We start from the raw sequence: 16,513 nt of genomic DNA on the forward strand, positions 1-16,513 counted from the left end.
ATTGCAATTGATTTCAATTGAATTGATTTTTTAATCTGATTGAATTACTCACCCCCATATGCCTTATAAATTTATAATAATTGTCAGTTTTAATTGTTAATTGTTAATCAAAAACATTGAAAAGATTGAAAATTGATTAATTGTTAATTGTAGATATTTGCGATTAACGATTGATCAATTGTTAGTTGCGAGAACCGCAATTAACAATTAATCAATTAATCAATTGTTAATTGCGGTTCTCGCAACTAACAATTGATCAATCGTTAATTGCTGTTTCGCAATTGACAATTAATCAATTGTCAATCTTTAATTGCCAGAACAATTAAATTTTGCCCAACACTGGAACAGAACACTCAAATAATAGTAGCGCTTATATTGACTTAATTCATTTTGTCAGTACATTGGTAATACTTCTCCGGTGACTACACAGAAAGTAATTAAAAATGGTAACCTATCACAAACTCGAATTTTTTTCCGAAATAACCTTTCTTCGAATTTTAATCACACCGAAAACAAAACCGTTGTTCTTTGACGATATGTTGGATGTTTATCGCAAAGACACGATTAGGTTCGGTTAAGTTAGATTAAGTTAAATTTAAAAGAAAAACATTTTCCTCTCAAAATCACTTTCGAGGTTATGAAAATTCGAGCAAACGTTATTTCTGGAAACTGTCATTTAGGACTGCTGATAGGTAACCGTCGGAAATCGCACTGTAAAGCCAGGGGTTGGTATTTTAGATCCATATAGCGAAACGGGATGCCCCGTACTACCATATTCTGATATTCAATTTAACGGTAAACGACGTCACTGTCCTTGTCGATTTGTTCCATGTTGAAACTTCTATGTGCTCTGTGACAACTCCGTAAAGTCGATGATAGAAGTTTAGCCAAAAACCTTCTTTTAAACGACATACTTTAAAAACTATTATATTATGTAAATGGTATTATACCAATCTACGGCTAATGTCAATTATTAAAATTCGACAATAACAAAGATAACCTATACTCTACTTGTATAATTTACACACAGTATATACGCTCAGCCCCAAGCCCCCAATATAAACTGCACTTTTTGACCGACTTCAAAAAAAGGAGGAGGTTCTCAATTCATCCGTATTTTTTTTGTATGTATATTACGCGATAACTCCGGGATCTATGAACCGATTTTGATGATTATTTTTTGTTGGAAACAGGGTACCTTAGTAGTGTTAGTTGTGCGGATAATGGCTGCTATATGGATCAAAATCAACTACGAGCTTATGAGTAAATAAATATGGCTCTTTACAAAAATAACAGGAAATGACCAAAAAATAAAGTTGGCGTAGTGTTCACTGGAGGTATCGATCTGGTCTCAAATTAAGTATTTTCCTGTACTGTAAGTACCAGAACAACAAAATTGACTCCGAGGCGATACCCTAAATACCCAACTCAGCAGGCTTAGCATAAGGCAAAAAAATATAGTTTTATCGGGAAAAACTATTTTCATAGAATAATGGCTACCATTATATAGTTAGCCAGTGGCGAGATAGACGCAAAAATTCGGTAAATATAGAGTAGATAAACATCCTGCTGGAGAGTGGCAGATATTTATCTACGAATACGAAATATGGTTGGACAAATTGGCTTAATTTTGACATTTGTGTAAGTGACGACTCCACATTCGCAATTCTCATACTCACGCAATGCGATTTTCGAGAGAAAATAAAACAGCTCGATGGATAGACAACTTTTGTCATAGGATTGATGCTAAGCGTGCTGAACTAATTTGGGAAGTACGTTCCTTAATTGATCATATCGGGAATCGAACTAGGAATCTCCTCATCTAGCGCCTACAGTGCCACCGAAGCAGTAAAGCTTGCTTTGCTTTGGTCATTGATATTGGCGAAGTTTCTGGTTACAACCTATAATAATATATTATACATTTTGCTTACCGTCGATATTGATAAAAGCACTAGAAGTGAAAATAGCAGACTGGAACAATCCAGTCCACATTTCCAATCCGTCACCGAGATATATTGGAGTGTTTGGTCGCTTGAAAAATTGTCGCCCAGACTGAAAACAAGCAAATCGCATTATAGGTAATCAAAATACTACACAATACAGTAAGTACTTTATTCTACATTTCGGAATTCCGTTTTACGGCAATTAGCGAATATAATTAAATTTATCAGCGCAAAAGTAGTGTGACCCCATGAAAAGCATATCGAAGATTTAAAATTAGCCAATCTCATTTTATGTATACTCGTAGCAATCATTTTTCTTTTTTATAACAATAAGTGACGGGACGAACAAGTCGTGCGCCTGATGGTAAGCTGTGTAGCTTACCATCAGGCGCACGACTTGCCTGTCCATAACAATTAGTGCCACTCAGAGCTTTAAATTGCAAAGATCTGACGCCACTGCGCCCGTCACCTTAAGACGTAAGTTGACAAGTCCCATGAGCCTTTAATTTCACTAGCACCCTTACCCTTCAAAACCTGAACACAGTAATGCTGACATTACTGCTTGGCGACAGAAATAGATAAAACGACAGTACTACCCCGGACGAACTCTTTCACAAGGAGTTCTACTGCTACTATAATATAATAATATGACCAATACATAATGATTAATTTATTTTTTATAAATGAAAATACCATCCAAATACGTAATAATTATTAGAGATGACGAGTAAAGTTTTACTGAGTAACCGAGTACCAAATATTGCTCGGTTTAACATTTGCCGAGCCGAGTACTTGGCCGAGTTACTCGGTTCATTACAACCGGAACGCGATGATCCTAAAAGTCCCATTGCTCTAGAATTAGACCGGTATGTCAATGATAGTGTATTGTTGCGAGAGCAGTCATTTTCAATGGTGGGCACGGCATAAAACAAGATATCCAAAACTGGCACAGTTAGCACGAGTATTTTTATGTGCACCGGTAAGTACTGTGTATAGCGAGCGGTTATTTTCCGAAGCGGGTGATGTGTATAAAGAAAAAAGGAACAAACTATTACCTGAACGCGCAGAAAGTCTTGTATTCTTACACCATAACTTGCCTCTGTTAAATTTTAAATATTAATAATGTAAAATTTCTTTTCAAATTACTAAATTGCAACAAATTGTTACAATTGTCTAGAATTTCTAGTAATAAATCTCTTTTGATTATTTTAAATATATTGTTGGTTTTACTATATTATATCTATAGCTGTGATGCTTTATTTTAACCAAGTGCTCTTCTCATGAACCGGTTATTCGGTCGCGTACGAGTAGTAAAAAAACGGCCGAGTACACAGAGTAGCAAACGAGCACTTGGCGCAAAAAATGTGAGCTACACCACTTTTACGCTGATCACTTCAGTTATTAGTTATTACAGAGAATCTCTTCAATCTGGTAAGAGAGTGAACACACTTATCGCGGCCTATAATAATAAAAACGGAAAAGCTGTTGTGCGTCTCGCATCGGCTCGTGAGGCGCGGTTCAACACAGATCGACAACGAATCTGGAAGTCTACTCCCGTTTTCCGTCCGAAACAATTACTGTCAAATAAGTAATACTCGACCCAATTAAAAAACGTGTAATACGAATGAAGTTACTTGACATTGTTTTTTTATTTGCTCGAGTATTACTTATTTGACAGTGATTGCTTCGGACGGATGTCGGACAGAGAACTGGAGTAGACCCCCCGCTTCCTGCTAATTTCCGATCGCGTCTGTACGCAGCCGACAACGGCTGAATGGTTGCGTCGACGCCCGAACAGCCGCGACGAAGTCTGAATGGCCGCGTCCACACCCGACAACTCCAACGCGCGTAAGCTACATTTCAAACCACCCGATCCAACACGAATTAAGTGTGGTGTGTCCCTAAACCACTTCAAATATTGACCTTATATCTAAACAGTTAAAGCTTCTAATTGCAGCAGCGAAATTATGAGCAAAAATTGACAAATAATGCATTCAGTCAATAGAACATAAGAACTTACCCACCTATTAATGTTAAAACAAGCTAAAAACAATAACTCCTACTGTTTTTAGCTTGTTTCCTGTTGTAGCGTGCTTTGTGTCCTGTTGTAGAAATGTTCAATAGTTGAATGCAGATACACTCAACTGTTGAACATTTCTTCAACACAGAAATGCTAATTATAAAGCAAAAATCTCAATGAAAAAAGCGTAGAAATTAGAAAACATTATTGTAGATTTTATTACCTTTACATAAGACTCCAATGTTCCCTGGCGAAGAATGACGTCTATGCATTGGATTACGTCGGTTGGAGTAAAATGGGAAGAGCCACCTTGGGCCATGTGACTGTAAATAATATTCGTTATGGTGTACAATTTTTTTTAACCTTTAGACGACTTAGGTCAGGTATGTTGGGACCATCATACAGGTCCAGGAATGTTATCACTATGAACTTCATGTCCTCAAAGAGTTTTGTTAGCGTATTCAGACATTTACAGATATTGCTCACAAAGTTTTCCTTCGCTGTTAATACTAAAATACCACAAAAAGATTTAGTGGTACCTACAGGCCCCGTCCAATCAATGCTATGCAATAGTAAAATTATGTACGGAAAGAATGGGGGTAGTATTGCACCAACTAGGCATTCACTGCCAAAGTTACACACAAATTAAGATCCAATATTTTTAAAAGTTCATAAAAATTATTACAAAAATTCTTACTTGTGAATATGTCCCAAGTTAACAGCACCGGTTCCCTTTAAACTGACTTCGAAAGTCATCAGCTTTCCATTGATGTCCTCTATTTCGACCTGTGATACACTGTTTTATCAGGACGGAACGTAAATTATTTATTACGTACGAGTTAACACTTAAAAGCGCCGAGCCGTAAGCGCGGGTTTAAGCGTCACCAGTTTACAAATTTGATACTGCAATTTTATTGAAAGCAGTGAATTATTTTCCGCTTTTCCGCATTAAGCAATTTTCACAAACCGCAATATATTTAGATTTAGTAAACCAAACAACCTTTACGGCTCTTTTTTAAACTACACATTTATGTGTCCCTATTACCGTAGTATAATAAGACCAAGTAGGACAACTCCCGCCTAATCTGTTCATCAATGCCTACACTTCACTCGGAACGTAGTAGGGTTGCCACATTGATTTAGTTGTGCTACAGGTTGTAATCATAATTTGACAATTAGATTTCAACAAAACATTTACGTTACTAGTTACTACATTCACTCTCAAGGTCACGTAGAGGGCGGAGGTTATTAAAAAGATGACACGCTTCAACTGTTTAAACAAGTGCATAGGTATCGCCGTTCTTTCTGGATTTATTTCTGTAATCCGGAATACCCACATCAAAACCAATTTAGATATAGTTTCGAGACCTCCTCATCTAACGCCCATAGTGCTAACCGTTAAAATAAACAAATAAATAAAAAATGTGTAGTTTACCACGTTTATTCAAATAACCATAAACGCAACAATATACACATCTATTATTTGATGACATTTTTAAACACCAATTATTCAATTCTATAATTAATGGCGCGTGTGAAGACTCGCGCTATGTAATGCGAATGTATTACAAGATTGTACGAATGTGTGGGACCGTACACGGCGCGCATGTACACTTGCAAACTGCGCAGCAATATTTGTAAAGGTTTTACCCTGTTTGGTCTTATTATGCTCTTATATTGCTAAGGGCACGTTCCCACTATGTCTTGACGACAGATTGTCGTGCAGTTTACAGTGTCGGCGCTTGTATATTAAAAATAATGTTGTTCACATATAGCACGACACGAATAACTGTCGTTCACGATTTTTTATCGTTACAACGACAAACTGTCGTCACAGTGGAAACAGCTAGAACGACAGTCGTCAGACGATAAAAAAACGTCACTATAAAAACGTGACGACAGATTGTCGCAGCTCCTATTGTCGTCACGTTTTATTTTATACGTCACGTTATATTTTCTTTTCTTTGTTTGCTTCATCTTCCGCATTTTTAAAAAGTAATACATTATTAAAATTCTTCTTCACCCATTTCGAGAAAACACACACTACCGGCTGCCAAAAGAACATACAAGCGACTGCAGTGCATCAAACGATTCTGTCGTGCAAACGACAAGGAGGCTGTCGTGAAACAATAAATTGTCGTCACGATCTAGTGGGAACAGCTAGTCATGACAGTCGTTCAACGATAAAAAATCGTCCAAGACAGATAGTCGTGATATGGGAACAGGCTAAACACGAGTCGTCCAACGATAATAAAACGTGACGACATAGTGGGAACTCGCCCTAAGAAATACCAATACTGTGTAACAATTTTGTATACACGTCGGGTTTTAAAGCATAGATTTGAACACTTTTCTGACAGTAAAATTTTAAATCCGTCTTAAAAATCGATATTTTACACACGACATAATTAAACTGTAACTAAGAATACGCACAGTATTAAAATATATTACTTCATATTCATCGACCGATATACATCGCAATAGGTATAGCTGCCAACAGAATAACTGCACATCTACAGTTAATGTGTGCAGTCAAGAGTTCAACTGCAAGCTTTTGCTGCAGTCGATGTGTGTGAACAATATTTTGTGTCTTAAATTCCTTGAATTATACCAGTAATATGGCAAAAGTGAACAATTACTAAAGTCTTGTTCAATCAACGTAATGGTAAAACAAAAAATACGATTGGTGAAACTTTTCGCGATGAATTTATATCATTTGCACAACTCTTAATTTTTTCTGTGATGCCTTTGTTTACATTTTTTATCGCAACTTCCACCGCATAGTATAGCCGGAGATTATGGACATAAGTTCGTTGACAAACTAAATTTGTGAATATCAATAGTAATTTAATATATTATACACTGAGCTCTTGAAAATATAGGCGCACGATGGTAACTGCTTGACTGCATCACAGTAGTACATGTCGACTTAGCGCATACAATCCGTCTGATAGCAGCCTAACAGTTGCAGTAAAATACGACATTCTTTTTAACGTAACTTCGCATCGCCCAGCTTTCAAATATACAGGGTTATTTTTAAAACATTAACAACCACTCAGGATTATATTACTAATAACATAAACTACAACCTTCGTTCCATGAATTTTTACAAAACATAATAAATTTACCAAAAATATGCTTTTAAGTTTTTTTTGTACTATCTGACACTTTTTAGATCTGTATTTGGTAGTATGGTATGTTCAAACGCGCAAGCGCAGAGTTATACCCGTTTAGAGCGAACTATTTAACAATTAATTATTAAGTCCTGGAACAAAAGTTGTTGTTTATTGTGATGTTAGTATTTTATAAATAGCCCTGTATCACACCCCGGACACTCCATATAACGGTCGAAAATTATTTACCTACTATTACTACATACAGCAAGGCGCTATCTGCACACGCGCGAATATGTGCGTGAAAAGGGTTACCCACCCATCACTTGCTCGTACCATTACGTTACGCGGTCAGAGCGGCAACATAGTGAAAATTTTAACACGAATCTGTTATCTATAATTCTATTATAGAATCCTAATAATTACACATGTTCATTACGTATTTATATCGATATAAAATTATATTTTTCATTAATTCAATAACTAGAATAATATTGAAGATTTATTTAAAAAATATATTAAAAGCTTTCGACAGGTACCTTTAAAAAAGGTAACCAAAGTATTTGAAATTGCGTGTCCAACTTTATCATTACCTAGTTATTAATTAGGTATATTCACTAAGTAATATTTATCGGCAATAAAAATTGAAAATTCGAGAAACCTTGTCTAGCTCACGAAGTTATGGCTTCTTATTATATTGATACAATAAATCCGTATTATGTACTCTGCACTAAAGAAAACAATAACTGAATGAGACTCAGACATAAGTTTATTTACTTACTACGTTTCATCTTTCAAAAAACGAAAGAAACTCCTCTCTTTATCCCGTTTAGATGACGATAAACAGCCGTACACAGCACAATTCACGACCATTATAAATAGTAACGTAAAATGATGTTATATATTAACGTACAAATTTCGTAATGAATAAATGAAAGCTATATTCAAATATAATCAAAACCGTCTTAGCGCGAAAATGGCTCGCCGGCAGCCTTGTTCTCGTTCAGTCAATGTGACCGTCAATATGCGGGGCGTGGTGCGGGGTCTAAAGCTAGGGAGCGGCGGAGAGTGTCCGTTCTCATTACTTATGTGTTCTCTGCCTGTATATAAAACGCGCTCTAGTTTTTGGGCGTTTCCCAAGTATGTAACACAGTAATAATAAGCACCTACTAATCAATCAAATACTCACTGTTTTACTTAAACGCTCAGTTTGAGTTACATGAGATAGGGGTTCCAAAGCATAACAAATCTTCACTTGATCAAATGCAATCAAACTTTTCGGAAATAGTTTATTTTTGGCCGCGAGGAATGCTTTCGGAAGCATTTTCTTTGGTCTATCAGGTGTGAAGATAACATCGTACCGATTCTAAAAAGAAAAAATAAATTAATTTACTTAGGTAGTATTAGATGTCATATGTTAAATATACATTAAGCTTCGACATCTTGGTATAGTCAAGAGTACGTCAACTTTGTACTTTGGACCATTCTTATTGTAAGCGACATAGAGTTGGATTTAAATCGTAAGTATCAAGCTTGACGTGCTCTTGACTCTGTACAAGAACATTCCGTTCATATTGATGTATGACCATTTACATGAATTATTAAAAATGTGCTTATGCCTCTTAAGAAACTACTGTTTTTACTTACAATTATCAATGGTTTGAAAGTCATCGGAAGATAATTTGTCAGGAGACGAATTTCCTGTGCTGACACAGTCCGACCAACGATTTTGTCAGGAATTTTGGGTGGGGTGCCCCCTTTAGTGTGCACGTCACCTTGGGCAATCAATGGCACAGATGCTGGCCCTGGTCTCGGATCTTGAGTATATGATGGTGGTGCTGCGCCTCGTCCGCGACCACCACCGCGACCACGACCACCACCGGCTGTTTGCGAGTAAGGGTCTGCTTGCGGTGGGCGTTGTTGCGGAGGGCCTTGTTGCAGCGGGCCTCGTACTGGAGGTCCTTGCTGCGGAGGGCCTTGTTGCGGATGGCCTCGTATTGGAGGACTTTGCTGCGGAAGACCTTGTTGCGAAGGACCTGGTTGCGAAGGACCTGGTTGCGGAGGACCTTGTTGCGGAGGACCTTGTGAGTGTGTTCCCCATCCCCTGGGCTGAGATATAACAGATGCGTGTGCCTCCCGAGGCGCAGCTTGCACGTAGGGTGGTTGTGTAACCGCAACTGCTTGAACAACTGGCGCAGCTATAACCGGAGCGGAGGTTGAAGGCGCTGATATTGCCTCCTTCTTTTTACGTGGTCTTTTCTTTTTTGAAGATCCAAGACCTAAGCCAACAAATTCTTCTTCGACCGATTCTACCGCCACTGGAGCGGGCGAAGGCTGAGGCTCAGGTTTAGGTTCAGCCGGCGGAGGTGCTTCACATATAATAGTTTGTTCTTTCTTTTGATGAACTCCTCCAGTGGTTCCTTTTTCCACTGCTGGAGTTTCTTGTCTTGATGTAGAAGGTTCAGTGATTGCAGAGGAGCTTGCACTTGTTTCACCTTTACTGGGCAATTCACTCTTCTTTTTATCCTTATTTTTACCTTAAAAAATGTATATTTCAATTAACTATTTGAATGTAAATAAATGATTTTAGACTCAAACAAAGGTTTTATTCTTACTCGCCAAGAGCTATGTCAATTACGAGCCATAGTTTGTGACAAACATAAGCACCATTATGTTGTTAATAAAAATCATAATAACATGCACTTGATGACATATGTACACTTCACAACGTAAGAAACTTACCCTTAGCCATTTCTCTAATTGCTTTTGTTTTAAAATATCAAAAAGATCTGTAACAACATAAAGTATAAAAATTACCGAACCGATTTTCATGATTCTTTTTTTTGTTGGAAAGAGGGTAGGGTTACCTTCATAGTGATCCCATTTCATTTTGAAGAAAATCATCCACCTCTAAGGGTGGCTGATCACGCATGAACATTCATTTTTATAAATAGAGCCTAAATTTTACTTAAGGAGCAATTATTTTAATGGTTGGTTTTGCTATTCTCCAATTCAAGGCGTTTTCTCTCTCAATATACTTTGAGTAGTGAGAACCGTTTTTTATTATCTACTATGTCAAGTCCTGTATAGTGGCGAACTAAACATCCCCAAATTTCAATAAAACTTGGCAAATAGATGTAATTCCACATACTTTTGAGGTCAGTTTTTTTTAGTACTCTGTACTGAGATTATTTAAATCAAATAAATTTAAATTAGGGACGTCACTAATAACTGAGAATGAACATAAAAAAAGGTAGAGTGATTACGAAATTAATGTATTGCCAAATGCATTATGCATAACGTGCCCATACACACTCTGAGCGGGACAGTCCCGCTTTTAAGGCTAAATAATTGCGGTGGAATGGAATGGAAGCGAATTTTTGTAACATTATTGAACATAGCATAATAAAATTTATGGTCAATTGTGAAAATCATCCACAAAATGCACGAGCATTCTCGAGCATGTGTGATAATTCCGCAGAAGATTTTGGGTTAGATCTAGTTACAAAAATTAATTGACCATAAAGTAAATAATCGTCGCCTTACTTTTCCACTCATATCTTAAAACACAAAGTTACTGAAATGTAAAAAATGTATTTATTGTATATACAAATTTCGCAGGCTGATTTCACATTACATTTTCTTCATATTTACACACTGGCTTTTACCTATTCTTAAAGTAATACATCAAAATTAACACCCTTAATAAGAAATTTAAAATAAATAGAAAGCTTTGACTCTTTATAAGATACGACTTTGAGAAAGTAAGGCTTTTCTATGTACAATATTGTTAAAAAAATTTGCTTCCATTCTGTTCCGCCGCAATATAAATTGAGCCTAAGCATCATTAGTCCTACTGTCCCCAAAATACCTAAAACCGTCCCGCTTTGACAACACTTATTAAACATTAAACAGAGCATTAAACATTTTTAGTTCTTTTTAAAATTTTTTTTAATCATTAAACACTTTGTAACTATTATAAACATGTGTTTTGTTTTTAAAACAATAAGTATAATTATAATAAACATAATAAGTCCCATTCTGCAGGAAATAAATAATGGCCATTCCAAAGCGATGAGTGGGACATTTTGATCCCTTTTTCTTGAACTTGGATTATAGTAATTTCTCCCTAACCATTGGTTAGTTTCGACTTAAAATTAAAATACCATGAAGCCAGGTATGCAATTCAACTGCGAGTATTTATTTAGATAAATTTATGACATTATTTATACTAAAAACTTTTAATTTTCTAAGTGTGACGGGTGCGACACTCACGACACCCGCCTGTTTGAGTTGATGGCTTCATTGCCAAGATCAAGACAATATACCAATATTTTGTTCAGCGAGTTTTTCATATGAGATAACTTTAATGTTAAAGTTCTAATTTATATATAAACTTAATTAATAACTTTGATACATTTTAAGGAACTTAATATGTTAAGTTGTGACAGGTGGGACGAGTTAAAATTGAATACACAGAATTAATCAAATTACACTGGTTATAATGAGATCCATCGTCAGTAAGCAAACATTTTATAATATTTGTCTTATTAAGACATTTTAGCATTAAAAAAAACAGAATTAAAGAACTGACAAAGTAATCCTGCTATTTTTCTTGAAACACTATCTATGACAACATGAAATCAAAGACACGCATGTAAAATGCGTTAATAAATTTGAAAAATCCTGCCGTATCCTTGAAGATTATGTATCAAAATATATCGAATTGTAGAACTTTTTCTCAAATATATAGTCAAACCTAGTGGAGACAGACTTTTCATGAATTTCCTGATACTAAAAATCATCAGGAAAAATGTTCCACCTGTCACAAAATGGTGTCCCAATCGTCACAATTTAACACATCAATGTTAAACTCCGAAATTAAAGCAACTTTAATTTCGGAAATTAAAATACCTAGTAAACATTGTAAAAACTCGAATCCATAAAAATATTATTCAAAGAAAAATGTTCAGAAGTGTGTCCCACCCATCGCTGTGACAGGTGGGACACACTTTCAAATCTTAATATTTACATTCCTATTTACGTGCACGATGACCAACCAAGCCAAAATAATGACCCTTAGCATAATTGTTACTTTTACAAAAGTAAATGCCAATAGATTGCACATTTATTGGTTAAAATAAAAATATATATCTTTCATTGTGTCAGGTGGGGCTCGAATTTAGTATTTATTGAAACTTTAATAACTCCTCACCATATATATATAAGTTGTTTATGTACTATTCTTGTTCTTGTGTGTGAGAAATAAAGTGTTTATCTATCTACCTATCTATATACTTCCATGCAAACACTTATCACTATTTTAAAACTCATAAATTGTATTTTCTTCAACAGTAATAACTTTTTTAGAAAGACACACAAATAACTGCGAAAATTGTTGTTAACATTATAAGAAAAAATGCTTCACTATCGACGACAGCTCTACGGCTGTTTTAATGACAAAAAATACAATAATTGTTCAATATCCGAAAAATCTCATCTATTTTTAATGATTTGATTTATTGGGAGTATTCTAGACATACAATTAACACCAAATTGTGTAATTTACTTTTTTGAACTGCGGTATCATTTTCACTAGAATGACTCTCAAGTTAAGTGTGCGCTATGCATAGCTCTACCTGAGCCTCAATTTAAGAATTTCCTAATCCTACTGTTATTCTGGAAAGCTTTCAGTGTGTTTAAAATTATAATGTGACAGACAACCACACCTGATCTCAAAGTATATAATTCCCCCTGTACTATGAGTACTAGGGCACCCAGACAAGAACCAATTTGTTGAAAGTTACAATATGCAACCCAAGTAACTTAAGCATCACATTTGCTCGATCTCTCTTGGCTCAATATTGAAATTGTAGTTGCAAAAGAAAGAACAACAGAAAGAAGACAAGATTTTCAACAAAGAATTTTCTAGATCAACCTTGAAATTATTGTGCAACAATATTTATGAAAGTGGGTTCAGTTTGTAAACATTTACAGCTCCTAGTAATAATAATAATATGCTTAAATGATTGGTATTGGCGACTATAATATCCAATAAAACACTAATAGCACTTTCCTTTCACAAAAATATTCCCACATTATAACAACGAATCATTGTCATCTTGATAAGCAGCAATGAAAATTTAGTAGACCTCTCCCAAGATTGTAGGTTTTATGAGTACGCATCTATCAAATTTCAATTAATCAATACCCATGCCAACCATTACTTACCTGACACTACCATTAAAAAATGGGTGTGATACCCGGTTTTGGTAGACAACAAAAACAACCAACCAAATTATTACATGTACCTTAAGTAAATGGATTTAATAGAATCTTTATATTGAAAATTACACGTAACAATTAACTAAAGTACTAGAACATTCCTGTCTAGATTTTCGCGATTTAACTGCAAGGACATATAACGATAACATACATATACGATTATGAACCCCTGCGCTTTATTGCATCTTAAATGTAGGTACTCTCGTCATTGCATCTACGGCTGAAACATCAGTTTACAGCTTAGCTATATAACTCATAAATACATTGAACAATGCTTACCTGATTGAAACGCACAATCAATTTGCACTTGCACAGTAGAATAGAACTGAAGTTTCACAATAAAAATGTAAAAATCTCTTCTTTCTAGATTGTAGCAAAACTAGTTTGTGCTTGTCTGTCTGCAGTGGGTAGGGATGTTCCGATACGAGTAAATACGAGTAAATACTCGATACTTTTGTTTCGATACCGAGTACTTTTAGTATCGAATACCTTCTTTCGATTCTTACTCGGTATCGAAAAAAAAAACTTGTATCGAATCGAAACACGCATGCATAAATATTTAACATTAAACCCAATTCTCAAGAAAGGATCACCTTTCTTCCAAATTATTTTCCTTTTCCGTTATTTTCCGTGATGAATTCCCCGTTTTGCAGCAGCACGAACGCAAACTGCGAAGTGACGAAATAAAAAAGTGTATGATCTATGGTCCATCTTAGCGAAAGAGCAGCGAAATTTTTATACAGAAATAGCGGGTTCTTGTAGTCTATGGGCGGGTTTTTACTTAATCTAAATATTATTTACATATTATTGCCAGTGTTGCCAATTTATGAGGAATTCCCCGAATTTCAACTCCATTGGGGACTTCGTGGAATTTGCGCTATGTGGGGAAAATGTGGGGATTCTTACATTTTACCATTTTTCTTTAATCTATCGATTGCTGATGCATTGCTAATTTGATAATTGATGATAAAAACACTATTTATTATGAACGATATCGACATTTTTTTCAACACCACATATCCCCTGTTTATATATCAACATTTATGTAGAATTATTAGCAAGCCTCATATTTTTGAATTATTCGAAAGGCTTGAAGTACTTTGTCCTGTATGTAAAATTACTACATTACCAGTCGATGCGTGTTAAGCGCGCGACCCTTCCTTCCGTCCCGTTTAGACCGGTTTCAAGTATGAAGAAAATCGAAATCAGCTATTGCCAAAAAAACTGAGCAGTTGGTACTTTTACAACGCAACGTGTCACTCGTCAAGTTTAAATATTAAATTTAGGTCTAAACGTAACGTATTATGGTTGATGGTTACATTTTGACTTTCCTAATTCTTTGTTATATTTTTAAGCGATGGATTGTCAAAGCCATAATCTAAAATATACTAAATATTGAGAATGAGTATTTATTAAATGTGTGGATTTTTTTTAATAATGCACACACTCGATATAGCCCCGCACTGAGGAAACCCTGTGTCGCGGGTGCCATGGACACCCACATAGACAACCACAAATTACACCCAAACTCACGAGAGAAATAAATTTTGGCCACTGAGGCAGTTAATTTGTGGGGAATATGAACTTTGCTCTTCCCAAATTTGGTGACTTTAACCTTGATTTTTGGGGATTTTGAATAATTGGCAACCCTGGCTGGTTTTCACTCTTAGGGTCGTATTCTAGAACTATACTCAACCCTCAAGTCAGGATTTGAGCAGACTTGAGTATGATTTCAAGCACTGGAAATACGACCCTAATGGCAAGGACTTGAGTATGATTTTCAGTGCTCACTGCAATACTCAAGTTCTGACTTGAGTATTGAGTAGAGTTCTGGAATACGACCCTGAGGGTCGTATTCTAGAACTCTACTCAATGCTCAAGTCAAGGATTTGAGTATGGTTTAAAGCACTTGATGTCATACTCAAGTCCCGGCCATTAGGGTTGTATTTCCAGTGCTTGTGTTTCCAGTGCAATCCTGACTTGAGCATTGAATAGAGTTCTAGAATACGACCCTAATGGCAGGGACTTGAGTATGATTTCGAGGGCTTTAAACCATACTCAAATCCTGACTTGAGCATTGAGAAGAGTTCTAGAATACGACCCTTTAAAAAATTATTTTTAGCATCATTGCATCATAATTAAAATTTTGAATAATAAAATAAACGCGTGTCTTCCAATGTCCAATCTTGTTGCAATCTTCCACTTGACATTGGCGGAACCATCAATTGTATCGATGAAGCTATAATAATGTAAAAAAGAAAATAACGTTAATTTATTGAATTGTGCAGTGCGCGCTTGATAAAAAAGTTATAAATAATTAATTTTTTCTTGTTATTATGGCGTCGCCGAAATCAAAGTTTGGACTTATTTTACTAAAATTAATGACACCACGGCAAATTGCAAGCAAAGCAATGTTTTAAGACTGTGAAATTTTGTGGCAACACGTCCAATTTATTTAAACATGTGTTGTTTTTTTTTCTACAACAGTACTCACGGCACTGTTGTAGAAAAAAAACAACGGATCATCAGTGCCTCTGATGCTAATATATCAAGTATAAGGTATGTGTCTTATGTGTATACCTATGTAACAATAATTCTTTCATTTCTGTTGATTTCATGTTTCGAAGTTCTTTTAACTGTACAAAGTGTACAAGTTTATTTTTAGGTTATAAGTCGTTATTTTACCGTTCAAATGGTTTGTTAATAATTTTATTCACTATGTAACTAACTACGAATAGCTTTGTATAATAAGTAACTACCACTTTTTAAAATGACCGTACTTTGAAAAAATAATATGCCTTAGTGTTATGTACTACTATTTGGTATAATATATTCCTGCCTGTCTCGCCCACACACACGTCCGCGTCTTTACCGTGAAGCGTCCCGGCATTGATTGCCCCCCTCCACCAAACCGCGCGTCATAATATGTGCCCGAGACAGGTACAGAACCTCTTTATGTGTATTAGTATATATCGCTATAGTTATATATCTACATACACTACATCCCTTCCTTCTTATATAATTTCTTTGTTTTTATGTGTTATATTATATTAAATGATTTGATATGATTGTGCCATTTGAATAAATAATAAATTAACTTAATTAATCAAATGATCGTTTTATTCATTCCTTATTTCTTACTCAGAATCACC

The 16,513-nt window shown here is 35.5% G+C and overlaps 1 protein-coding gene across 1 annotated transcript in view; it reads right to left on the bottom strand.

The window, feature by feature from the left end:
• The window catches only part of LOC113226785 (protein argonaute-2-like), a 36,554-nt gene extending 22,770 nt beyond the window's left edge, over positions 1-13,784 (bottom strand). The window contains exons 1-7 of the mRNA XM_026459530.1: positions 13,641-13,784; positions 9,819-9,865; positions 8,724-9,613; positions 8,266-8,442; positions 4,661-4,749; positions 4,187-4,286; positions 1,932-2,052 (exon numbers count right to left, since the gene is read on the bottom strand). Coding sequence (XP_026315315.1) covers positions 1,932-2,052; positions 4,187-4,286; positions 4,661-4,749; positions 8,266-8,442; positions 8,724-9,613; positions 9,819-9,828 — 1,387 coding nt within the window. The 5' untranslated portion in view covers positions 9,829-9,865; positions 13,641-13,784. The remainder of the gene's footprint in view (positions 1-1,931; positions 2,053-4,186; positions 4,287-4,660; positions 4,750-8,265; positions 8,443-8,723; positions 9,614-9,818; positions 9,866-13,640) is intronic.
• Positions 13,785-16,513: the final 2,729 nt, after the last annotated feature.

This window comes from Hyposmocoma kahamanoa, unplaced genomic scaffold (genome assembly GCF_003589595.1).
Source record: "Hyposmocoma kahamanoa isolate Upper Pololo Valley unplaced genomic scaffold, ASM358959v1 202, whole genome shotgun sequence".
NCBI classification, from domain to species: domain Eukaryota; kingdom Metazoa; phylum Arthropoda; class Insecta; order Lepidoptera; family Cosmopterigidae; genus Hyposmocoma; species Hyposmocoma kahamanoa.